Below are 26,599 nucleotides of genomic sequence, written 5' to 3'. Positions count from 1 at the left end.
GTCCACGGCACCGAGAATATTTACCAAGGTAATGACAGAAATGATGGTGCTCCTACGAAAGCAAGGAGTGACAATTATCCCATACTTGGACGATCTCCTCATAAAGGCGAGGTCCAGAGAGCAGTTGCTGATCAGCGTAGCACACTCTCAGGAAGTGTTGCAACAGCACGGCTGGATTCTGAATATTCCAAAGTCGCAGCTGATTCCTACGACGCGTCTGCCCTTCCTGGGCATGATTCTGGACACGGACCAGAAGAAGGTGTTTCTCCCGGCGGAGAAGGCTCAGGAGCTCGTGACACTGGTCAGAGACCTCTTAAAACCAAAACAGGTGTCGGTGCATCAATGCACGCGAGTCCTGGGAAAGATGGTGGCGTCATACGAAGCCATTCCCTTCGGCAGGTTCCATGCGAGGAACTTTCAGTGGGACCTGTTGGACAAGTGGTCCGGATCGCATCTTCATATGCATCGGCTGATCACCCTATCCACCAGGGCGTCTCTTCTGTGGTGGCTGCAAAGTGCTCACCTTCTCGAGGGCCGCAGGTTCAGCATACAGGACTGGGTCCTGGTGACCACGGATGCAAGCCTCCGAGGATGGGGGGCAGTCACTCAGGGAAGAAACTTCCAAGGGTTGTGGTCAAGTCAGGAGACTTGTCTGCACATCAATATCCTGGAACTAAGGGCCATATACAACGCCCTGAGTCAAGCGGAACCTCTGCTTCGCAACCAACCGGTGCTGATTCAGTCAGACAACATCACCGCAGTGGGCAGTGGCTCATGTGAACCGCCAGGGCGGCACAAGAAGCATGGTGGCGATGGCGGAAGCCACCAGAATTCTTCGTTGGGCGGATAATCACTTGCAAGCACTGTCAGCAGTGTTCATTCCGGGAGTGGACAACTGGGAAGCAGACTTCCTCAGCAGGCACGACCTCCACCCGGGAGAGTGGGGACTTCATCAAGAAGTCTTCACACAGATTACAAATCAATGGGAACTGCCACAGGTGGACATGATGGCATCCCGCCTCAACAAAAAGCTACAAAGGTATTGCGCCAGGTCAAGAGACCCTCAGGCGATAGCTGTGGACGCACTAGTAACACCGTGGGTGTTCCAGTCGGTCTATGTGTTTCCTCCTCTTCCTCTCATCCCCAAGGTGCTGAGAATCGTAAGAAAAAGAGGAGTGAGAACAATACTCATTGTTCCGGATTGGCCAAGAAGGACTTGGTACCCAGAACTGCAAGAAATGCTCACAGAGGACCCATGGCCTCTGCCTCTCAGACAGGATCTGTTGCAACAAGACTTACTGCGGCTGCGTTTGACGGCATGGCGGTTGAACGCCGGATCCTAGCGGAAAAAGGCATTCCGGATGAAGTTATTCCTATGCTGATAAAGGCTAGGAAGGACGTGACAGCAAAACATTATTACCGTATATGGCGAAAATATGTTGCTTGGTGTGAGGCCAGGAAGGCCCCTACAGAGGAATTCCAGCTGGGCCGGTTCCTGCACTTCCTACAGTCAGGAGTGACTATGGGCTTAAAATTAGGGTCCATAAAGGTCCAGATTTTGGCTCTATCCATTTTCTTTCAAAAGGAACTGGCTTCTCTTCCTGAGGTTCAGACATTTGTAAAGGGAGTGCTGCATATTCAGCCCCCTTTTGTGCCACCAGTGGCACCTTGGGATCTTAACGTGGTGTTGAGTTTCCTGAAATCTCACTGGTTTGAGCCACTTAAGACCGTGGAGCTAAAGTATCTCACATGGAAAGTGGTCATGCTATTGGCCTTAGCTTCGGCTAGGCGTGTGTCAGAATTGGCGGCTTTGTCATGTAAAAGCCCCTATCTGGTTTTCCATATGGACAGGGCAGAATTACGAATTTCTGCCGAAGGTGGTGTCATCTTTTCATTTGAACCAACCTATTGTGGTGCCTGCGGCTACTCGTGACTTGGAGGATTCCAAGTTGCTAGATGTAGTCAGGGCTTTGAAGATTTATGTAACCAGAACGGCTGGAGTCAGGAAAACTGACTCACTGTTTATCCTGTATGCATCCAACAAGCTGGGTGCTCCTGCTTCAAAGCAAACCATTGCTCGCTGGATCTGTAACACGATTCAGCAAGCGCATTCTGCGGCTGGATTACCGCATCCAAAATCAGTGAAAGCCCATTCCACAAGGAAGGTGGGTTCTTCTTGGGCGGCTGCCCGAGGGGTCTCGGCATTACAGCTTTGCCGAGCAGCTACTTGGTCGGGTTCAAACACTTTTGCAAAATTCTTCAAGTTTGATACCCTGGCTGAGGAGGACCTTGTGTTTGCCCATTCGGTGCTGCAGAGTCATCCGCACTCTCCCGCCCGTTTGGGAGCTTTGGTATAATCCCCATGGTCCTTACGGAGTCCCCAGCATCCACTAGGACGTTAGAGAAAATAAGATTTTACTCACCGGTAAATCTATTTCTCGTAGTCCGTAGTGGATGCTGGGCGCCCGTCCCTAGTGCGGACTTCTTCTGCAATACTTGTATATAGTTATTGCTTATTTAAGGGTTATGTTATGTTGGCATCCGTTTGTTTGATGCTCTGTTGTTGTTCATGCTGTTGACTGGGTATGTTATCACAAGTTATACGGTGTGATTGGTGTGGCTGGTATGAGTCTTACCCTGGATTCCAAAATCCTTTCCTTGTAATGTCAGCTCTTCCGGGCACAGTTTCCTTAACTGAGGTCTGGAGGAGGGGCATAGAGGGAGGAGCCAGTGCACACCAGTAGTCCTAATTCTTTCTTAGAGTGCCCTGTCTCCTGCGGAGCCCGTCTATTCCCCATGGTCCTTACGGAGTCCCCAGCATCCACTACGGACTACGAGAAATAGATTTACCGGTGAGTAAAATCTTATTTTTTAGATCTTTGCACCTTTTGTCTCTTGGTGTTGTCATTGGTTTCAGTTCAGTTAAATGGCTTCAAGGCTGCATCCCCCTGCCTCCATGGTGTATAGATGACTAATCACAGTACATAGCGCCTAATTCAGAGTTGATCGCAGCAGAAAATTTGTTAGCAGTTGGGCAAAACCATGTGCACCTCAGGGGGGGCAGATATAACATGTGCAGAGAGCGTTAGATTTGGGTGGGGTGTGTTCAAAATCTAAATTACAGTGTAAAAATAAAGCAGCCAGTATTTACCCTGCACAGAAACAAAATAACCCACCCAAATCTAACTCTCTCTGCAAATGTTATATCTGCCCCCTCTGCAGTGCACATGGTTTTGCCCAACTGCTAACAAATTTGCTGCAGCGATCAGGTCTGAATTACCCCCATAGACACCACATTCGGGCTACACATGAGCTTCATCACAATCACTCGATGGTAATTAGAGCACAGTTAGAAAGTGATCATTCCATTCATGATCAAAGAATGGACAAAAGACACAACTTTAAGTTGCTTACTGTTTGGTGATATTACAGTCGTGGATTGTCTGATATTAACCAGGGATAGGTCTGATTTATTCTTTATGCTGTATCTTATAATACTGTATATGAGACAGTCATTTATTTTTTAAACTACAGTTGCAGCATGAGAATTGGGAAAGGTATTCATCCGGATGGCATTCCAGGCTGGTGCCAGGCATTTTCCTTAGATGGAGGTAGCGGAGTCCGGGCTCTGAAAGTAATCCAGCAAGGGAACCGTCCAGGACTCATCTACAATATAGGTAAGAGACACAGATTAGGAATTCCCATCAAGCGTTCAGTTCTGTCACCTCTCTCTATGTAGCTGGCTATCTTTTTTCCATAATGTCTTCATATCCCACACCCATCAATCATCTTATCTCCCCCTCTTCTCTGTACTTCTTATTAGTATCTCTTCTGTTTTCACAACTTAAACCCTACTGAGGCTGGAGATTGAGAGTATTGTTGGGGGTATTACTGTAATAGGTTAGTGTAGTGATCTTTGGCAGGAATATGTCTGTGTTTTTCTTATGAAGTATCTTATAATATACAAGACCATTAGTCATTTTACTTTTGCCAGTGTTCAGCTATTACTGAAATCATCTAATGATGTGCCTCCACCCGAACTAGACACTGGCGTGACATTACCCAGTACAGCAGCTACAGTGTATATATCTAGATTAGAATCCAGATCTTCTTTTAGACACCTGCGTTAAGTAGCCCTACAGATGGGGGTTATATCACACCTCTAGGGTGCAAGCCATCTAGACTAAAAGTTTAGATTCCTCCCTTTCCTACTTTGCCCCTTTCCATCAAGGTAGATACAGATTTTTATATGCCCCTTTATCTGCCTTTCGTTACCTTCTTCTCCTCACATTTCTCTTCACATTTTTTAATTGAAAAGTTTTCTTCACCTTAATTCCTCTTCTATAACATTTAATATTGATCACCTTTCATCTTCATTCATTATCTCCATTAACTTCCATTTCGTATGTGTGTATTTCTACTTTAATGTTTAATCTCTTTCATGTCCCTGGTCAGATATATTTATCTTTATTTTTCATCTTTCTAAACTCTCTTATTCTCAAATAAAGTTTTTAACTTTGTCATATATATAACAATGTGTATTTTTGGTATTATTTCCCCTCCTTTTCGTCCATTTCTTTCTTTCTTTCTTTCTTTCTTTCTTTCTTTCTTTCTTTCTTTCTTTCTTTCTTTCTTTCTTTCTTTCCCTTTGGTTAATTTTCCATTCCTTTATTTACCTTTCCTTTTTACTTTCTCTACCTTTCCCCTTTCCTTCCTTTTCCTTCCCTTCCCTTCCCTTCAATTCCTGTCCTATCTTTTCCCTTGCTGTCCTTTCTCTTCATTACTTTACCATCCTTCCATTCTTTTCCCATCCTTCCCGTCTGCCACTCACTCACTTCCCTTCTGCCCCCTCACTCCCTTCCCTTCTTACCCTCACTTCCTTCCCTTCTTACCCTCACTCCTTTCCTCCTGCATTATTACATACTCAATGCTGTTCCACCCCCCGTTATACCTGATTACGACCACCTGTTTCCTAGGTATCGATGTCAAAAAAGGCAGAGGGAGGTACATAGATACTTGCATGGTCACTTTTGCTCCTCGATACCTATTAATCAACAAATCCTCTCACAAACTTGCATTTGCACAAAGAGAATTTGCTAGAGGACAGGTAAGTGCATATAAAAGCATCCGGTTCCTTAGATGATCATGTTGACCTGTAATATGTTTGATGAACCTATGTTCTTCTTAGGGCACCAACAATCCTGATGGTTATATCTCCACACTCCCTGGCTCCAGTGTGGTATTTCATTGGCCTAGAAATGACTACGACCAATTGCTCTGTGTGCGACTAATGGATGTTTCCAACTGTATTTGGTCTGGTGGCTTTGAAGTTAATAAAAATAACTCCTTTCATATTAACATGAGGTAAATGCAAACATTGCGTATCACAGTTTTATCATAATCTAATTTAATGTCGTTGCACGTTTTGTCATACAGACACCTTAGGTCAATTTGCAATGTCTTGAGGCACCACAATAAATACTTTAAGTCTTATGGGAATCTAAATTCAAATGTGTTGAAAAGTTGTAGGGTGTGATGACTGTGATTTAAATATTAATGGCATTATGTAATCATTTGTCTACACCCCAACTAAACACTGCCATGATATTACCCAACACAGCCGCTTCAGTGTATAGGTCTAGATTGGAAACCTAGCACCTTAGTTACATAGCCCAAGTGATGAGGGTAAGTCACACCTTGAGACCTTCAAGACCTGAAAGTTATGGTTCTGCCTATCCTAGTAAGACCTTTTCCATCAGGGTAGACCCTGATATTTATTGCTTATGTTCCTGCCTGTCAGACTTACAGTGTAACATGGAAGGGACTGTGATGTCTCCCTCCACAGTCCACTCCCTCCTTGGGGTGCTCTCTGTGAACTTCTTCTCATGGTTCCTAGGCATATGGCAGCATCTGTATCGCAGTGCTCACCTCCATTAACTGGCACAGCGCTGTTATGAATAGGACTGACCTTCCATCTCTAGGAACTGTCACCATGTCACTCTACCCTCTGACAACCATTGTCAGACAGTGAGAAGGCTTTCCATCTCTGGTCTTCATATGGTTTATTGTTACAACACATTTTCCCCATTTCTTACTGGGGTTTTTAAGCTACTGTTCTGTGAGCTGATTTAATTGAGCTTTGTTCCATTGTCATGCCATCTAGAGGGATCTTCCTATGGCCTAGGAAGAGGTTATCTAAATCTGTCTGAAGTGGTAACCACATGCCAGCCTGGGGCAATGGGGGGTTGGTATGAACTTCTGGAATTTGGTATTTCAGGGACTATGGTCTCCTCATGAAGGTTTTCAGCTGGTCGGTGCCTGAGATCCCTTTTCCTGCCATTAACATTCTTTTTGAAAGGAAGAACAATCCTGCTGTAGTTTAGTTTGGAAGTGGTATAATGGTTTGATTTCTAAATCATCTGGGCAATGCCAAAGGTGCTCTAGCTGTGGCAAAGCCTGAAAGATCATGGACTGGGTAGCGGATGTGTGAAGATTAGAAAAATTAGTAGCCAATTCAGAAGGGAAGACTTTATCCAAAGGTATTTGCTCAGTTTACAGTTTGACCGGATTAGGTTTTCTCGGTGTTGTACTTCCCTTTGAATTGTAAGTTGCCCCAATGTGGTCCTTGGTCCAGTGGTTTGTATGCGTCTTACTGATGCGATGATGGTGCCGATCTGCATGCGTGTCTTATTGATGCGATGATGGCCCAATTGGAGATTTACTCTGCATACCATAGAAGGTAAGATGAAGAGAGGAAACTGGTGACTCTGATAGCTTCGTATTGGTCACTTCCAGTACAAGACCTGATAGTCCCAGTGGTGGAGTCTTTGTGGTGGCTACCCCTCTGACTTGGATCTGCTGTCAAAGGATGATTCCTTCACCAAAAGACTATCCTTAAATTACAGAAATGGAAAATGTCTTCACTGCCTTACAGTTTCTTCCCAAATCATTTAAGGAATAATTTTCTAACTCTTCTTTCCATGACAATATATCTTGGAAAGAAAAGGAGAAAAGGTGGTATTTTTAGAAACGAATATTTAAAATCAGAGGATGTTTCTCGGAATTATGGACGATTGCCCAGTGTGCATACCTCCCAAGGGTGATGCTTGTCCCCCATCCGTAAGGATGTTTTTCCTTTTTTTTTTAAACAAAAAACAAAAATAGGTTTTCAGAATATCTTGAAGAGGGATAAAACCCAGTTGTCACGGAATTGAGCTTCTAGTTTTGTGTCATTTTCCTTCTAGCTTATATTTATATAATGCAGTGATGTAAACGTAAAGCTGTTCAGGGCATGAATGAACATAACCTATAATAATTTTATATGTACTGTGTATATACAGGTTGAGTATCCCATATCCAAATATCCGAAATACGGAATATTCCGAAATACGGACTTTTTGAGTGAGAGTGAGATAGTGAAACTTTTGTTTTTTGATGGCTCAATGTACACAAACTTTGTTTAATACACAGTTATTAAAAATATTGTATTAAATGACCTTCAGGCTGTGTGTATAAGCTGTATATGAAACATAAATGAATTGTGTGAATGTAGATACACTTTGATTAATGCACAAAGTTATAAAAAATATTGGCTAGAATGACCTTCAGGCTGTGTGTATAAGGTGTATATGAAACATAAATGCATTCTGTGCTTAGATTTAGGTCCTATCACCATGATATCTCATTATGGTATGCAATTATTCCAAAATACGGAAAAATCCGATATCCAAAATACCTCTGGTCCCAAGCATTTTGGATAAGGGATACTCAACCTGTATATGTGTGTGTATATATATATATATATATATATATATATATATATATGTGTGTGTGTGTGTATATATATATATATATATATATATATATGTGTGTGTGTATGGGATGTGGTCAATTTACCTACAATCAAAATCCCGACGAACAAAATATCGACAACCATTGACCGACGGTCAAAATACCGAGATTTAAAATGTTGACAGGTCAATAAAATCAACATGAGTTTGTCATGATTTTTTCATTGAAACCAACTTGTCCATACTTTACCATCCCAGTGCCTGAAGCATGGCATGCGCAGCATACTTATAAGGTGTCCATGTCAACCTGTGTCGACATACCCACACTCAAAGATGTGAAAAACTCGTGTCGACTTTTTGAACTGGCAACATTTTAAATGACAGTATTTTGACTGTGACGACATTTTAAATGTCAGTATTTTGACCTTGTCGGTATTTTGACCATCGGTCGATTGTTGTTGGTATTTTGACCGTTGGGATTTTGATTGTAGGTAAGTCATACTGATCCCGTGTGTATAATATAGTTTCTTACATACTTATAAGTTCATTATTTCATTGGTTCTCTTATGACAAAGCCTGTCTGCTAACATCTGTGTTTTCACTTAGGGATACTTTTGGGAAATGCTACTTTTTGAGGGTGGAAATTACGTTGCAAGGCGCGACGTACCGCGTCTCATTCAGCGACACCGATCAGATGCCTCCTCCGTTTCGAGTGGATAACTTCTCTAAGGTGAGTGGAAAATACTGCGAGATGTGTGATTACCTCTTGTGTTCCGAGGAGAGAGACAGGTTTATTACTATTTCTTGATCATATTTAAGGGTATCCGAACTCCAGGTCGACACCGACTAAATGTCGACATGAACAAGGTCAACACGGGAAAATGTCGACATGCCTTTTTCACTTTTTGTTTATTTTTGTGAACTTTCTCATACTTTATGATCCACGTGGACTACAATTGGGAATGGTAACCTGTGCCGTGCGCAGCGAGCCACCTTGCCTGAAGCATGGCGAGCGAAGCGGTGCACTAATTGGGGTTCCCGGTCACATTATGAAGAAAACGACACCAAAAAAACATAAAAAACTTATGTCGACCTTTTTCCATGTCGACCTTGTTCATGTCGAACCTTTGTCCGTGTGGCCCTATTTATGGCGTCGACTTAAGGTGTGTCGACCAATCGTTGTCGACCTTGAGTCCCAGACCCTATTTAAGTAGGTATACGGATGATAGATAGTGTCTAGACAGTCAATAGATGGCCACCACATGTTAGACAGACATTAGGTAGACAGGGTCAAAAGGTCGACATGAAAAGGGTAGACATTACAAAAGGTCGACAGGGAAATGGTCCATGACTCCTTCCCATTACATGGATGTTGAAGCTCTGTATTAAACAACTTTCTTGAACAACAGCTGGATAGATAGTGTCTAGTTAGACAGGCAATAGGTCAGCATGGTCAAAAGCTCAACACGACTAAGGTGTCTAAGGTCTACAGTTTCAAAATGGTCGACTTGACAATGGTTGACCCACAAACGGGCGACACAACTTTGTTTTTTCTTTCAACATTTGCTTCATTTACTATCCACATGGACTACGATTGGGAGTAGTAACCTTGCCCGAAGCGTGCCTCGCGAGGGTACACAGTACACTGATTGGGGTCACATATCATGAAGCATACAAAATGACCCCCCCACCCCCACCCCAAAAAAACACCTTTTCATCCTGTCCACCTCAATACAGTTGACCTTTTGACCCTGTAGACCATATAAGGTTAACCTATGGACTGTCTATGTACTGTAGTCCATTGAACCACACCCACCTACAAGAGAAGTCTTTATGAAAGTTGTTAGTTTGTGGTGTCATTGTCACATGAGCAGACGCTACAGGTCAGACTGCCCTGCATTTGCCTGTGGGCCTGATTCAGAGATGTACCCAAATGTCATCGCTGCTGCGATTCCATACGTGGCAGCAGGGCTGGATTAACAAAGGGGCGGGTGGAGCTGTAGCTCCAGGCCCCCCATCAAAATGTGCCCACAGTATAGCTCTGCTAGTGCAGACAGGAAAATGTTTCTTTCTCTGACGTCCTAAGTGGATGCTGGGGACTCCGTCAGGACCATGGGGAATAGCGGCTCCGCAGGAGACAGGGCACAAAAGTAAAAGCTTTAGGATCAGGTGGTGTGCACTGGCTCCTCCCCCTATGACCCTCCTCCAAGCCTCAGTTAGGTTTTTGTGCCCGGCCGAGAAGGGTGCAATCTAGGTGGCTCTCCTAAAGAGCTGCTTAGAGTAAAAGTTTTATTAGGTTTTTTATTTTCAGTGAGTCCTGCTGGCAACAGGCTCACTGCAACGAGGGACTTAGGGGAGAAGAAGTGAACTCACCTGCGTGCAGGATGGATTGGCTTCTTAGGCTACTGGACACTAGCTCCAGAGGGACGATCACAGGTACAGCCTGGATGGGTCACCGGAGCCGCGCCGCCGACCCCCTTGCAGATGCTGAAGAGAGAAGAGGTCCAGAAATCGGCGGCTGAAGACTTCCCAGTCTTCTTAAGGTAGCGCACAGCACGGCAGCTGTGCGCCATTGCTCTCAGCACACTTCACACCAACGGTCACTGAGGGTGCAGGGCGCTGGGGGGGGGCGCCCTGGGCAGCAATGAAAGTACCTATACTGGCTAAAAATACATCACATATAGCCTCTGGGGCTATATGGATGTATTTAACCCCTGCCAGGTTGTCAGAAAAACGGGAGAAGAAGCCCGCCGAAAAGGGGGCGGGGCCTATTCTCCTCAGCACACAGCGCCATTTTCCCTCACAGAACTGCTGGTGGGAAGGCTCCCAGGCTCTCCCCTGCACTGCACTACAGAAACAGGGTTAAAACAGAGAGGGGGGGGGCACTTATTTGGCGATATGATTATATATTAAGATGCTATAAGGGAAAACACTTATATAAAGGTTGTCCCTGTATAATTATAGCGTTTTGGTGTGTGCTGGCAAACTCTCCCTCTGTCTCCCCAAAGGGCTAGTGGGGTCCTGTCCTCTATCAGAGCATTCCCTGCGTGTGTGCTGTGTGTCGGTACGTGTGTGTCGACATGTATGAGGACGATGTTGGTGAGGAGACGGAGCAATTGCCTGTAATGGTGATGTCACTCTCTAGGGAGTCGACACCGGAATGGATGGCTTATTTAGGGAATTACGTGATAATGTCAACACGCTGCAAGGTCGGTTGACGACATGAGACGGCCGGCAAACAAATTAGTACCTGTCCAGGCGTCTCAAACACCGTCAGGGGCTTTAAAACGCCCATTTACCTCAGTCGGTCGACACAGACACAGACACGGACACTAACTCCAGTGTCGACGGTGAAGAAACAAACGTATTTTCCTTTAGGGCCACACGTTACATGTTAAGGGCAATGATGGAGGTGTTACATATTTCTGATACTACAAGTACCACAAAAAAGGGTATTATGTGGGGTGTGAAAAAACTACCTGTAGTTTTTCCTGAATCAGATAAATTAAACACCCCTTAGGGTGGATAAGGCGCTCACACGCTTATCACAAGTGGCGTTACCGTCTCCAGATACGGCCGCCCTCAAGGAGCCAGCTGATAGGAGGCTGAAAAAATATCCTAAAAAGTATATACACACATACTGGTGTTATACTGCGACCAGCGATCGCCTCAGCCTGGATGTGCAGCGCTGGGGTGGCTTGGTCGGATTCCCTGACTGAAAATATTGATACCCTTGACAGGGACAGTATTTTATTGACTATAGAGCATTTAAAGGATGCATTTCTATATATGCGAGATGCACAGAGGGATATTTGCACTCTGGCATCAAGAGTAAGTGCGATGTCCATATCTGCCAGAAGATGTTTATGGACACGACAGTGGTCAGGTGATGCAGATTCCAAACGGCACATGGAAGTATTGCCGTATAAAGGGGAGGAGTTATTTGGGGTCGGTCCATCGGACCTGGTGGCCACGGCAACAGCTGGAAAATCCACCTTTTTTACCCCAAGTCACATCTCAGCAGAAAAAGACACCGTCTTTTCAGCCTCAGTCCTTTCGTCCCCATAAGGGCAAGCGGGCAAAAGGCCAGTCATATCTGCCCAGGGATAGAGGAAAGGGAAGAAGACTGCAGCAGGCAGCCCATTCCCAGGAACAGAAGCCCTCCACCGCTTCTACCAAGTCCTCAGCATGACGCTGGGGCCGTACAAGCGGACTCAGGTGCGGTGGGGGGTCGTCTCAAGAGTTTCAGCACGCAGTGGGCTCACTCGCAAGTGGACCCCTGGAGCCTACAAGTAGTATCCCAGGGGTACAGATTGGAAATTCGAGACGTCTCCCCCTCGCAGGTTCCTGAAGTCTGCTTTACCAACGTCTCCCTCCGACAGGGAGGCAGTATTGGAAACAATTCACAAGCTGTATTCCCAGCAGGTGATAATCAAAGTACCCCTCCTACAACAAGGAAAGGGGTATTATTCCACACTATATTGTGGTACTGAAGCCAGACGGCTCGGTGAGACCTATTCTAAATCTGAAATATTTGAACACTTACATACAAAGGTTCAAATCAAGATGGAGTCACTCAGAGCAGTGATAGCGAACCAGGAAGAAGGGGACTATATGGTGTCCCTGGACATCAGGGATGCTTACCTCCATGTCCCAATTTGCCCTTCTCACCAAGGGTACCTCAGGTTCGTGGTACAGAACTGTCACTATCAGTTTCAGACGCTGCCGTTTGGATTGTCCACGGCACCCCGGGTCTTTACCAAGGTAATGGCCGAAATGATGATTCTTCTTCAAAGAAAATGAACGATCTCCTGATAAGGGCAAGGTCCAGAGAACAGTTGGAGGTCGGAGTAGCACTATCTCAAGTAGTTCTACGACCGCACGGGTGGATTCTAAATATTCCAAAATCGCAGCTGTTTCCGACGACACGTCTGCTGTTCCTAGGGATGATTCTGGACACAGTCCAGAAAAGGGTGTTTCTCCCGGAGAAGAAAGCCAGGGAGTTATCCGAGCTAGTCAGGAACCTCCTAAAACCAGGAAAAGTGTCAGTGCATCATTGCACAAGGGTCCTGGGAAAAATGGTGGCTTCTTACGAAGCGATTCCATTCGGCAGATTTCACGCAAGAACTTTTCAGTGGGATCTGCTGGAAAAATGGTCCGGATCGCATCTTCAGATGCATCAGCGGATAACCCTGTCTCCAAGGACAAGGGTGTTTCTTCTGCGGTGGCTGCAGAGTGCTCATCTATTAAAGGGCCGCAGATTCGGCATTCAGGACTGGGTCCTGGTGACCACGGATGCCAGCCTGAGAGGCTGGGGAGCAGTCACACAGGGAAAAAATTTCCAGGGAGTGTGATATAGTCTGGAGACTTCTCTCCACATAAATATACTGGAGCTAAGGGCAATTTACAATGTTCTAAGCTTAGCAAGACCTCTGCTTCAAGGTCAGCCGGTATTGATCCAGTGGGACAACATCACGGCAGTCGCCCACGTAAACAGACAGGGCGGCACAAGAAGCAGGAGGGCAATGGCAGAAACTGCAAGGATTCTTCGCTGGGCGGAAAATCATGTGATAACACTGGCAGCAGTGTTCATTCCGGGAGTGGACAACTGGGAAGCAGACTTCCTCAGCAGGCACGACCTCCACCCGGGAGAGTGGGGACTTCATCGGGAAGTCTTCCACATGATTGTGAACCGTTGGGAAAGACCAAAGGTGGACATGATGGCGTCCCGCCTGAACAAAAAACTGGACAGGTATTGCGCCAGGTCAAGAGACCCTCAGGCAATAGCTGTGGACGTTCTGGTAACACCGTGGGTGTACCAGTCGGTGTATGTGTTCCCTCCTCTGCTTCTCATACCCAAGGTACTGAGAATTATAAGACATAGAGGAGTAAGAACTATACTCGTGGCTCCGGATTGGCCAAGAAGGACTTGGTACCCGGAACTTCAAGAAATGCTCACAGAGGACTCATGGCCTCTGCCGCTAAGAAGGGACTTGCTTCAGCAAGTACCATGTCTGTTCCAAGACTTACCGCGGCTGCGTTTGACGGCATGGCGGTGGAACGCCGGATCCTAAGGGAAAAAGGCATTCCGGAAGAGGTCATTCCTACCCTGGTCAAAGCCAGGAAGGAGGTGACCGCACAACATTATCACCACATGTGGCGAAAATATGTTGCGTGGTGTGAGGCCAGGAAGGCCCCACGAAGAAATTTCAACTCGGTCGATTCCTGCATTTCCTGCAAACAGGAGTGTCTATGGGTCTCAAATTGGGGTCCATTAAGGTTCAAATTTCGGCCCTGTCAATTTTCTTCCAGAAAAAATTGGCTTCAGTTCCTGAAGTCCAGAAGTTTGTCAAGGGAGTTTTGCATATACAACCCCCTTTTGTGCCTCCAGTGGCACTGTGGGATCTCAACGTAGTTCTGGGATTCCTCAAATCACATTGGTTTAAACCGCTCAAATCTGTGGATTTGAAATATCTCACATGGAAAGTGACCATGCTGTTGGCCCTGGCCTCGGCCAGGCGAGTGTCAGAATTGGCGGCTTTGTCTCACAAAGCCCATATCTGATTGTCCATTCGGACAGGGCAGAGCTGCGGACTCGTCCCCAGTTTCTCCCTAAGGTGGTGTCAGCGTTTCACCTGCACCAGCTTATTGTGGTACCTGCGGCTACTAGGGACTTGGAGGACTCCAAGTTGCTAGATGTTGTCAGGGCCCTGAAAATATAGGTTTCCAGGACGGCTGGAGTCAGGAAAACTGACTTGCTGTTATCCTGTAGGCACCCAAAAAACTGGGTGCTCTTGCTTCTAAGCAGACGATTGCTAGTTGGATGTGTAGTACAATTCAGCTTGCACATTCTGTGGCAGGCCTGCCACAGCCAAAATATGTAAATGCCCATTCCACAAGGAAGGTGGGCTCATCTTGGGCGGCTGCCCGAGGGGTCTCGGCTTTACAACTTTGCCGAGCTGCTACTTGCTCAGGGGCACACCCTGGCTGAGGAGGACCTGGAGTTCTCTCATTCGGTGCTGCAGAGTCATCCGCACTCTCCCGCCCGTTTGGGAGCTTTGGTATAATCCCCATGGTCCTGACGGAGTCCCCAGCATCCACTTAGGACGTCAGAGAAAATAAGAATTTACTTACCGATAATTCTATTTCTCGTAGTCCGTAGTGGATGCTGGGCGCCCATCCCAAGTGCGGATTGTCTGCAATACTTGTACATAGTTATTGTTACAAAAATCGGGTTATTATTGTTCTGAGCCATCTTTTCAGAGGCTCCGCTGTTATCATGCTGTTAACTGGGTTCAGATCACAGGTTGTACAGTGTGATTGGTGTGGCTGGTATGAGTCTTACCCGGGATTCAAAATCCTTCCTTATTGTGTACGCTCGTCCGGGCACAGTATCCTAACTGAGGCTTGGAGGAGGGTCATAGGGGGAGGAGCCAGTGCACACCACCTGATCCTAAAGCTTTTACTTTTGTGCCCTGTCTCCTGCGGAGCCGCTATTCCCCATGGTCCTGACGGAGTCCCTAGCATCCACTACGGACTACGAGAAATAGAATTATCGGTAAGTAAATTCTTATTTTTTTACTGCTACACAGCCTGCTGCCAGCGTCTGCATGAGGCCCCGACCACTGAAAGCCTGGCAGCTGCTTGACCACCACAACATCCTGTTCCCTGGCAGCAGTTCAAACGCCCAATAGTGCACACCAGACATTACATGCTGGTGCAGTGGAAGGCTTCACTAGCCCGGCCCCTCTCTGCACTGCATGTCTCTGTACCTCCTTTGCTGCATTTTATGTCACCTAGGTGACACCCCCACCACCACCTCGCCCAAAAAAGCTAATTTCCGTGAAGGCTACACTGGCTGGCCGGGTAGTTGTAGCTAAGTCTGCTACTCACTGGCAATCCTGCTTCCTTCTGATCGGAGGTGATGGCTGTATCCTGCTGGCGGCTGCTGCTGATCAGTACTTGGTATGCAAGCATAATAAGAAATTATATATCCTCATCCCCGCATGCCAGAATACCGGTAATGTGATGGTTGCCTAGATATCCAATATTCAGTTTTATATTTACTGTATGTACACGATCAAGTCACATTATTATGACCACCCCCTACATTGACGTTGGTAGCGCGTAGCCCATGAAGTATGTTGCGTGTAGTGCGCTGGCTTGGTGGGTATATAAGGTGTGAGATAGGCCGTCTGCACACACATCACTCGTTACTGTCATGAGTAAAAGGGGCGATTTATCCGAGTTACAAAAAGGGATGATTATCGGCTAAGGGTGGTAGTATTTCTGACACAGCACAGTGTGTGACCTGTCCGCGTGCTGCTGTGGTGAAGGTGTATCGCGACTGGACAAATGCCACCATTGTGAATAACCAACGTGGAAACTGCGAAGCACCACGTGCCATTGATGTGAGAGGTGAACTTTGGCTACGAAGGTGCGTCCTGGCCGACCGATATGCTACAGTGGAATAGCTCGCCGTCAAAATTAACCTGGGGCTACCAGACTTGTGTCTAAAATGACAACGCTGCTGTCCATGCTACACACGGCGGTTACTCTGGCTATTAGCTGGTGGTCATAATAATGTGACTCAACTGTATATATATGTATATATAATTTATATAGATATATTGAGATGGTTGAAGGTTGGCGGTAGCTATGTCCTCCATCGTGCTAGCCACATCCCATGGTATTGACCACACTTCCTGTGTAGACCACAACCCCACTCAGTGCTGGTCACACCCCCTACGGTAACATACAATAGGCCCTTCATATATTTCAGCTCCAGGCCCACGTGGACCTTAATCTGGCTCTGCGTGGCAGTAATGTGAATATATGCTAATGTCACAGCCGCTGTGATTTGCAGTGATACTCCCATTGGCGTCATCTCTATTCCACCGCTGGTGTAAACAGACGCAACCATCTGACGCATATGGGTCGATCATCAAGCTTCTGAATAACCCTTTGGTCACGCACCATGGCCATCGGAAGTAAGACCCCAGAGTTATATTTGCTTCTTACGGGATTGCAGTGCTCCTGTGTGTGGAGTGTATGTTAGTATTTTCTCAGGGAGACAGCTCCAGAACTGAGTGCACACAGGTACAGGTGAAGCAGACATGGACACATTACCGTCACAACTGCTCTTACAATGATAGAGGTTAGGGGGCGATTTCACATTGCAGTGTTCAGTGAGGGAGTGGCATTGGAACGGCGGGCTGTGTGGAGTTGGAAGTGGATCCAGGCAGATCTTTGGCACATATTATATGGCTGGAACATGTGCACACTGATGAAGATGAGGACAGTACCATAGTACCTATAGTATATAAACATTATTCATTTGGTGAGCAGTATGTGACTTTCTATCAGCAATAATCCTAAAGCTCCCCGTTCTCATTTGTAGCTCTGTTCTGCAGCTGAATTTGCCGCAATACTGTTTGTAATGAGAGTGGCATTTACCCGTGTATCTTCCTGTCTGCGCAGGTGCCGGTAGTGTTCATGCAGCACGGAGTAGCGGAGCCTCGGCTGCGGACAGAAGTGACCGCCTCCGCCTCACTGGACTACGCGTTGGATGAGCCTACTCTGCCATCCTACATTACACTGACGGTTAAAGGAGCAGGTTCTTCAGAGATCGTCTGCAACATGAATGACTTCCAGGACAGCAAACAGCTGTACTATGAGAATTTCATCTACATTGCTGCCACCTATACATTCTCTGGGTAAGCGTATGGATAGCTGTTCTAAAAGGCTTTTCTCTGACGTCCTAGTGGATGCTGGGAACTCCGTAAGGACCATGGGGAATAGCGGCTCCGCAGGAGACTGGGCACAAAAGTAAAGCTTTAGGACTACCTGGTGTGCACTGGCTCCTCCCCCTATGACCCTCCTCCAAGCCTCAGTTAGATTTTTGTGCCCGGCCGAGAAGGGTGCACACTAGGGGCTCTCCTGAGCTTCTTAGTGAAAGTTTAGTTTTAGGTTTTTTATTTTCAGTGAGACCTGCTGGCAACAGGCTCGCTGCATCGAGGGACTAAGGGGAGAAGAAGCGAACCTGCCTGCTTGCAGCCAGCTTGGGCTTCTTAGGCTACTGGACACCATTAGCTCCAGAGGGACCGAACACAGGCCCAGCCTCGGAGCTCGGTCCCAGAGCCGCGCCGCCGGCCCCCTTACAGAGCCAGAAGCAAGAAGAGGTCCGGAAAAATCGGCGGCAGAAGACATCAGTCTTCAACAAGGTAGCGCACAGCACTGCAGCTGTGCGCCATTGTTACTCAGGCACACTTCACACTTCGGTCACTGAGGGTGCAGGGCGCTAGGGGGGGGGCGCCCTGAGCAGCAATGTAAACACCTTGGCTGGCATAAATACACCACATATAACCCCCAGGGCTATATGGATGTATTTTAACCCCTGCCAGAACTCACCAAAAATCGGGAGAAAAGGCCGCCGAGAAGGGGGCGGAGCCTATCTCCTCAGCACACGGGCGCCATTTTCCATCACAGCTCCGCAGGAAGGACGTCTCCCTGACTCTCCCCTGCAGTCCTGCACTACAGAAAAGGGTAAAAAAGAGAGGGGGGCACTAATTTGGCGCAGTTTTAATACTAACAGCAGCTATAAAGGGAAAAGCACATTTTATAGTGGTATTCCTGTCTATATATAGCGCTCTGGTGTGTGCTGGCATACTCTCCCTCTGTCTCCCCAAAGGGCTAGTGGGGTCCTGTCCTCTATCAGAGCATTCCCTGTGTGTGTGCGGTGTGTCGGTACGATTGTGTCGACATGTTTGAGGAGGAAAATGAGATGGAGGCGGAGCAATTGCCTATTATAGAGTTGTCACCCCCTAGGGAGTCGACACCTGAGTGGATGAGCTTATGGAAGGAATTGCGTGACAGTGTCAGCTCTTTACGACAGACAGTTGACGACATGAGACAGCCGGCTACTCAGCTTGTGCCTGTCCAGGGGTCTCAAACGCCATCAGGGGCTTTAAAACGCCCGTTACCTCAAATGGCAGACACAGACACGGATACTGACTCCAGTGTCGATGATGAGGAGACAAACGTGACTTCCACTAGGGCCACACGTTACATGATTGAAGCAATGAAAAATGTATTGCATATCTCTGATAATACAAGTACCACTAAAAAGGGTATTATGTTTGGTGAGAAAAAACTGCCTGTAGTTTTTCCTGTATCCGAGGAATTAAATGAAGTGTGTGATGAGGCGTGGGTTTCCCCCGATAAAAAACTGATAATTCCTAAAAGGTTATTGGCATCGTACCCTTTCCCGCCAGAGGATAGGGCACGTTGGGAAACACCCCCTAGGGTGGATAAAGCGCTCACACGCTTGTCTAAACAGGTAGCACTACCCTCTCCTGATACGGCCGCCCTAAAGGAACCTGCCGATAGAAAGCTGGAGAATATCCTAAAATGTATATACACTCACACGGGTGTTATACTGCGACCAGCAATCGCCTCAGCCTGGATGTGCAGTGCGGGCCTGGCGTGGTCGGATTCCCTGACTGAAAATATTGATACCCTAGATAGGGACAGTATATTACTGACTATAGAGCATTTGAAGGATGCATTTCTATATATGCGTGATGCACAGAGGGATATTTGCCGACTGGCATCAAGAGTTAGCGCGCTGTCCATTTCTGCAAGAAGAGGTTTATGGACGCGGCAGTGGTCAGGTGATGCGGATTCTAAAAGGCACATGGAAGTATTGCCTTATAAGGGGGAGGAGTTATTTGGGGTAGGTCTATCAGACCTGGTAGCCACGGCAACTGCTGGAAAATCCACATTTTTACCCCAGGTAGCTTCTCAACCTAAGAAGACGCCGTATTATCAGGCGCAGTCCTTTCGGCCCCATAAGGGCAAGCGGGCAAAAGGCGCCTCATTTCTGCCCCGTGGCAGAGGGAGAGGAAAAAGGCGGCAACAAACAGCCAGTTCCCAGGAACAAAAGCCCTCTCCCGCCTCCGCAAAGTCCTCAGCATGACGCTGGGGCTTTACAAGCGGACTCAGGCACGGTGGGGGCCCGTCTCAAGAAGTTCAGTGCGCAGTGGGCCCACTCGCAAGTGGACCCCCGGATCCTTCAGGTGGTATCTCAGGGGTACAAATTGGAATTCGAGACGTCTCCCCCTCGCCGTTTTCTAAAGTCTGCTTTACCGACGTCTCCCTCAGACAGGGAGGCAGTATTGGAAGCCATTCACAAGCTATATTCCCAGCAGGTGATAATCAAGGTACCCCTCCTACAACAGGGAAAGGGGTACTATTTGTGGTACCGAAGCCGGACGGCTCGGTGAGACCAATTTTAAACCTAAAATCCTTGAACACTTACATACAAAGGTTCAAATTCAAGATGGAGTCACTCAGAGCAGTGATTGCAAACCTGGAAGAAGGGGACTATATGGTGTCTCTGGACATCAAAGATGCTTACCTACATGTCCCAATTTACCCTTCTCACCAAGGGTACCTCAGGTTTGTGGTACAGAACTGTCACTATCAGTTTCAGACGCTGCCGTTTGGATTGTCCACGGCACCCCGGGTCTTTACCAAGGTAATGGCCGAAATGATGATACTCCTTCGAAGGAAGGGAGTTTTAGTTATCCCTTACTTGGACGATCTCCTGATAAGGGCCAGATCCAGGGAACAGTTGGAAGTCGGAGTAGCACTATCTCAGATAGTGCTGCACCAGCACGGTTGGATTCTCAATATTCCAAAATCGCAGCTGATCCCGACGACACGACTTCTATTCCTAGGGATGATCCTGGACACAGTCCAGAAAAAGGTGTTTCTCCCGGAGGAGAAAGCCAGGGAGTTATCCGAACTAGTCAGAAATCTCCTAAAACCAGGCCAAGTGTCAGTGCATCAATGCACAAGGGTCCTGGGAAAGATGGTGGCTTCTTACGAAGCAATCCCATTCGGCAGATTCCACGCAAGAACCTTCCAGTGGGATCTGCTAGACAAATGGTCCGGGTCGCATCTTCAGATGCATCAGCGGATAATCTTGTCACCAAGGACAAGGGTGTCTCTCCTGTGGTGGTTGCAGAGTGCTCATCTTCTAGAGGGCCGCAGATTCGGTATTCAGGACTGGGTCCTGGTGACCACGGATGCCAGCCTGAGAGGCTGGGGAGCAGTCACACAGGGAAGAAATTTCCAGGGCTTGTGGTCAAGCCTGGAGACATCACTTCACATAAATATCCTGGAGCTAAGGGCCATCTACAATGCTCTAAGCCTAGCAAGACCTCTGCTTCAAGGTCAGCCGGTGCTGATCCAGTCAGACAACATCACGGCAGTCGCCCACGTAAACAGACAGGGCGGAACAAGAAGCAGGAGGGCAATGGCAGAAGTTGTAAGGATTCTTCGCTGGGCGGAAAATCATGTGATAGCACTGTCAGCAGTGTTCATTCCGGGAGTGGACAACTGGGAAGCAGACTTCCTCAGCAGACACGACCTCCACCCGGGAGAGTGGGGACTTCACCCAGAAGTCTTCCACATGATTGTGAACCGTTGGGAAAAACCAAAGGTGGACATGATGGCGTCCCGCCTCAACAAAAAACTGGACAGGTATTGCGCCAGGTCAAGGGACCCTCAGGCAATAGCTGTGGACGCTCTGGTAACACCGTGGGTGTACCAGTCAGTGTATGTGTTCCCTCCTCTGCCTCTCATACCCAAGGTACTGAGAATCATAAGAAGGAGAGGAGTAAGGACTATACTCGTGACTCCGGATTGGCCAAGAAGGACTTGGTACCCGGAACTTCAAGAGATGCTCACAGAGGACCCGTGGCCTCTACCTCTAAGAAGGGACCTGCTCCAGCAGGGACCCTGTCTGTTCCAAGACTTACCGCGGCTGCGTTTGACGGCATGGCGGTTGAACGCCGGATCCTGAAGGAAAAAGGCATTCCGGATGAAGTCATCCCTACCCTGATCAAAGCCAGGAAGGATGTAACCGTACAGCATTATCACCGTATTTGGCATAAATATGTTGCGTGGTGCGAGGCCAGGAAGGCCCCTACAGAGGAATTTCAACTGGGTCGTTTCCTGCATTTCCTGCAAACAGGACTGTCTATGGGCCTAAAATTAGGGTCCATTAAGGTTCAAATTTCGGCCCTGTCGATTTTCTTCCAGAAAGAACTGGCTTCAGTTCCTGAAGTTCAGACGTTTGTCAAGGGGGTACTGCATATACAGCCTCCTTTTGTGCCTCCAGTGGCACCTTGGGATCTCAATGTAGTTTTGGGGTTCCTAAAATCACATTGGTTTGAACCACTCACCACTGTGGACTTAAAATATCTCACATGGAAAGTGGTAATGCTGTTGGCCCTGGCTTCAGCCAGGCATATCTCAGAATTGGCGGCTTTATCCTATAAAAGCCCTTACCTAATTTTTCATACGGACAGGGCAGAATTGAGGACTCGTCCTCAATTTCTCCCTAAGGTGGTTTCAGCGTTTCACTTGAACCAGCCTATTGTGGTACCTGCAGCTACTAGGGAGTTGGAGGACTCCAAGTTGCTGGACGTAGTCAGGGCCCTGAAAATATATGTTTCCAGGACGGCTGGAGTCAGAAAATCTGACTCGCTGTTTATCCTGTATGCACCCAACAAGCTGGGTGCTCCTGCTTCTAAGCAGACTATTGCTCGTTGGATTTGTAGTACAATTCAGCTTGCACATTTTGTGGCAGGCCTGCCACAGCCAAAATCTGTAAAAGCCCATTCCACAAGGAAGGTGGGCTCATCTTGGGCGGCTGCCCGAGGGGTCTCGGCTTTACAACTTTGCCGAGCAGCTACTTGGTCAGGGGCAAACACGTTTGCTAAATTCTACAAATTTGATACCCTGGCTGAGGAGGACCTGGAGTTCTCTCATTCGGTGCTGCAGAGTCATCCGCACTCTCCCGCCCGTTTGGGAGCTTTGGTATAATCCCCATGGTCCTTACGGAGTTCCCAGCATCCACTAGGACGTCAGAGAAAATAAGAATTTACTTACCGATAATTCTATTTCTCGTAGTCCGTAGTGGATGCTGGGCGCCCATCCCAAGTGCGGATTGTCTGCAATACTTGTACATAGTTATTGTTACAAAAATCGGGTTATTATTGTTGTGAGCCATCTTTTCAGAGGCTCCTCTGTTATCATGCTGTTAACTGGGTTCAGATCACAGGTTGTACGGTGTGATTGGTGTGGCTGGTATGAGTCTTACCCGGGATTCAAAATCCTTCCTTATTGTGTACGCTCGTCCGGGCACAGTATCCTAACTGAGGCTTGGAGGAGGGTCATAGGGGGAGGAGCCAGTGCACACCAGGTAGTCCTAAAGCTTTACTTTTGTGCCCAGTCTCCTGCGGAGCCGCTATTCCCCATGGTCCTTACGGAGTTCCCAGCATCCACTACGGACTACGAGAAATAGAATTATCGGTAAGTAAATTCTTATTATTTATATAGAGCCTACATGTCACACAGTATATTTCTTAACACTTCATAGCCTTGACTAAAGCTGCTGCACATATCCTAGCTCAGTTTTTTTTTTTAATTCATGCTGCTTAACTCGGTGAGAACACGCAAACTCCACACAGATAGCGTGTTATAGTAAAACATCTTATAAAAATTTGGTCAGATTAATTAAGACTGCATCTATAGTAGCAGCATTTTGTATCACATCTTTCTTTGGTGGTTTCCACATACCGTCAACAGGTCATGTTTTCAGGATTTCATTAATCCTGCACAGGTGAGTTAATGTATTTTACTTTGTAAGTAACAAGCCCACCTGTTTCTAATGACTGAATTCTAGAAAACCTGTTGTTAATGGTATAGTATTTGAGGACTGGAATTGAGAATGCCTGTGGTAGATACTATTTCAGTAGCAAACCATGGGGCAGATGTATTAAGCCTGGAGAAGCAGTGACAATTGGAAGCTGATAACGCACCAGCCAATCAGCTCCTAACTGTTATTTTTCAAATCCGTAATGATTGGCTGGTGCGATATCACCTTGCACTTAGCACTGCTTTGTCACTTCTTTATCCCTTCTCCAGGTTAATACATCTGTCCCCTTAAATTGTATTGGTAGGGGTGGTGGTGTAGCTCTGTGCGCAGCACTTTTGGCTGAGGTATACCTGTAGGGGAGACAACAGTTTGCTGCTAGTGTTTCTAAGACTGCAGCACTGAGGTCATGGGTTCGATTCCCACCATGGCCCTAACTGTGTGGAGTTTGTATATTCTCCCCGGACTTGCGTGGGTTTCCTCCGGGTACTCTGGTTTCTTCCCACAATCCAAATATATACTGGTAGGTTAATTGGCTCCCAACAAAAATTAATCCTAGCATAAATGTGTGTACGTGTACATGTGGTAGGGAATATAGATTGTAAGCTCCACTGGGGCAGGGAATGAATGGTCAAATATTTTCTGTAAAGTGCCGATAACTAGTAGTCATTGCGTTTGTTGCCTGCATCCTTCAGTTCCTTCCATTGTGTGTAGGCAGCATGTACAGTTCTTGATAATCTATAGAATACTGACATAAACATACAATACTTATATATTTATAAAAGCATATTTATTATGAGTCTGACTATAGCCACGTGTCTTCATTACAGTCTGCAGGAAGGAAATGTTCGGCCTGTTACTCAGTCAAAAAATATAATGTACGGAGAGCTGGTTCTAGATGTCCAACCCAAAACACACAGAGTCGTTCTGAAGAAGAAGGTAACGTTTGTTAGCCTGATCCAGTGTAATTACGGTAATGGAGTACATGTGCCACCTGGGAACGTGAGAAGCACAGAGTACGTACTGGATGGTACCACAGTGACCCCCACCATTTGTGATCTAGTGTACTGTGGGTCTCTCACCTCTGCTTCTCTTATAATAAATGTCACTTTGACTGTTATTAGCCGTCTGTAATATATTTATACCAGAACAATATTCATGGCTCAAGAAATGACAAGTTCTGGCTTTGCTGTGGCCTGTCAGTGCGGCTGGGAGATGAGATTGTTGCATTCCCATTATACACAATAACGTTTTTAGCCATTGAGATAATATCACTTACTTGGCATTACAGTTGTGTTGGGGTCACACGCCGGTAAACAGGGCTGATTGCCTGAGTTCATATATAATGTTGCAGTGCGCCTTCTGTGGGCAATTAGTGGCAGTGCTGCTTGTAGTGAATCAAGAGTAAACAATGAAAACCCTTCATCAAGCAACAATAAAACCAGTTAAAATAAAAGACATTGGTTTTGACACAGAGGTGGGCGCAAATCTTGTTGTGACTGCGTCTTTGTACACAGCGGTTTTGGGAAGATATGCAATGGGCGCAGCTGCCAGGATTTGTACTGAGACACCCACTGGCAGCTTCTCTAATCCACCGCTTGGGTATAAAGATGCAGCATCGGATGCACATTGGTCACACCATCGGACCTCTGAATGGCCGTTACAACTAATCTGCCGAGACCACTGAAACTGCGTACAAGGACACAGTCTCTGGCTGCAACCGCCTGCGTTATTTTAGCAACTCGCCCTTTCACCGGTTACCTCCCACAAACAGCAACTGACTGTCAATCAAGCTGCAACCAAATCTTCACTACGACCGCCGTCTCTATACCATCGCAATGCTTGCGCAGTGTGACCTTGATAGATGCGCAGTAGAAAAAAAACAAAGAGTAACTGCAAAAGCATTTTCCTTGCTTCCACCTCTGAATCAGGGCCACTGTCACAGTAAGATTGCTATCTGGATTCTTTATCGGTAAATGATGTGTGTACAGCAAGATGTACGTCCCACATTCCTCACGCATCCCACATTAATGATCAGAGGGTTGAGCGTGCCATTCCTGCAATCTGTGGCCTCCCAGTCTCTGTGCACATGCTCATGTCAGCTCCCTCTGCTGGACACATTTCAGATGCAGACAAACAGTGGTAGTTGCTCGGTCATTCCTGGAGATAATTATGTATCAGGTGCTGGAAAGGGGGAGGGGTAACAGACAGAGAGATGGGGGGGGGTTGCAAATCCCACCCCTACATTTCCCTTCAGCACACTAAAAATTACCTGTAACCATACCTGAACCTTTCAGATGCACTTAGACCGGCTCATTGTGTGTCCTATATTCTGTTCAGTCAGGATGCACAATGTAGAAAGGGAGGCTGGATATCAGATATTTAGCTGGAAAATTCCTTTTTTCCACTTCACATGATTCAACAATACTGTACAGGGGCAAGTGCAGGATCTCTAGAGGGAGGTTTCCAAATGCAATCCACAATTTCCCGCTCTGTGAAACATTGGAGCATGTGTGGGAGTCTGGTGGAATGATAGAAGAACCTATACACCCCCTAAACATACAGAGCCATGCTCATCTTGGTTTCTCTGCTGCGCCTAGGTGCACCAAGGTTTATGAGCATAAGCCTTTCATCTATTGTTTTCAGCTGCAATACAATAGAGAGAACAAAACAGCAGGGGATTAAGGGGGTCATTCCGACCCGTTCGCATGCAGCGGTTCTTCGCTGTGGTGCGTACGGTTCGGAAATTAGCATGCGCAGCGGGTGCATTGCACGCATGTGTCGTCTGGCGACAGTCGTCGCCGGGCAACGCCGCCACCAGCGAGAAATGTGATTGCAGCGGCGATCGCAAGAAGACGGACAGGCGGGAGGCGTTCCGGGGCAGATACTCACCGGTTTCCAGGCATGGTGAGTCCAACGCAGGCGTGTCGAGGCGTTTGGAAGGCGGATGTCTGATGTCAGGACCGGGACCTTCATTGCTGGATCCGTCGCACTGGGTGAGTAACTGCAGCCCTGGTCTTGTTTTACACACAACTGTTTTAGCATAGCAGGGTTGCACAAGCGATCGCAGCCCTGCTATGCT

General features: G+C 47.0%; 1 protein-coding gene across 4 annotated transcripts in view; it reads left to right on the top strand.

Annotated features, from left to right (window-relative positions):
* Positions 1-26,599, top strand: part of VPS13D (vacuolar protein sorting 13 homolog D) — a 504,218-nt gene that overhangs the window by 203,537 nt on the left and 274,082 nt on the right. For all 4 annotated transcript variants that reach the window (XM_063943541.1, XM_063943538.1, XM_063943540.1 and 1 more), the window contains 6 exons: positions 3,535-3,677; positions 4,977-5,107; positions 5,189-5,364; positions 8,397-8,520; positions 17,271-17,506; positions 24,348-24,456. In XM_063943541.1, coding sequence (XP_063799611.1) covers positions 3,535-3,677; positions 4,977-5,107; positions 5,189-5,364; positions 8,397-8,520; positions 17,271-17,506; positions 24,348-24,456 — 919 coding nt within the window. The remainder of the gene's footprint in view (positions 1-3,534; positions 3,678-4,976; positions 5,108-5,188; positions 5,365-8,396; positions 8,521-17,270; positions 17,507-24,347; positions 24,457-26,599) is intronic.

The sequence above is a fragment of the Pseudophryne corroboree genome, chromosome 10 (genome assembly GCF_028390025.1).
Source record: "Pseudophryne corroboree isolate aPseCor3 chromosome 10, aPseCor3.hap2, whole genome shotgun sequence".
In the NCBI taxonomy this organism is placed as follows: domain Eukaryota; kingdom Metazoa; phylum Chordata; class Amphibia; order Anura; family Myobatrachidae; genus Pseudophryne; species Pseudophryne corroboree.
The sequence above is the reverse complement of the archived record's forward strand: the minus strand, read 5'-3'. Positions and strand labels throughout refer to the sequence as shown.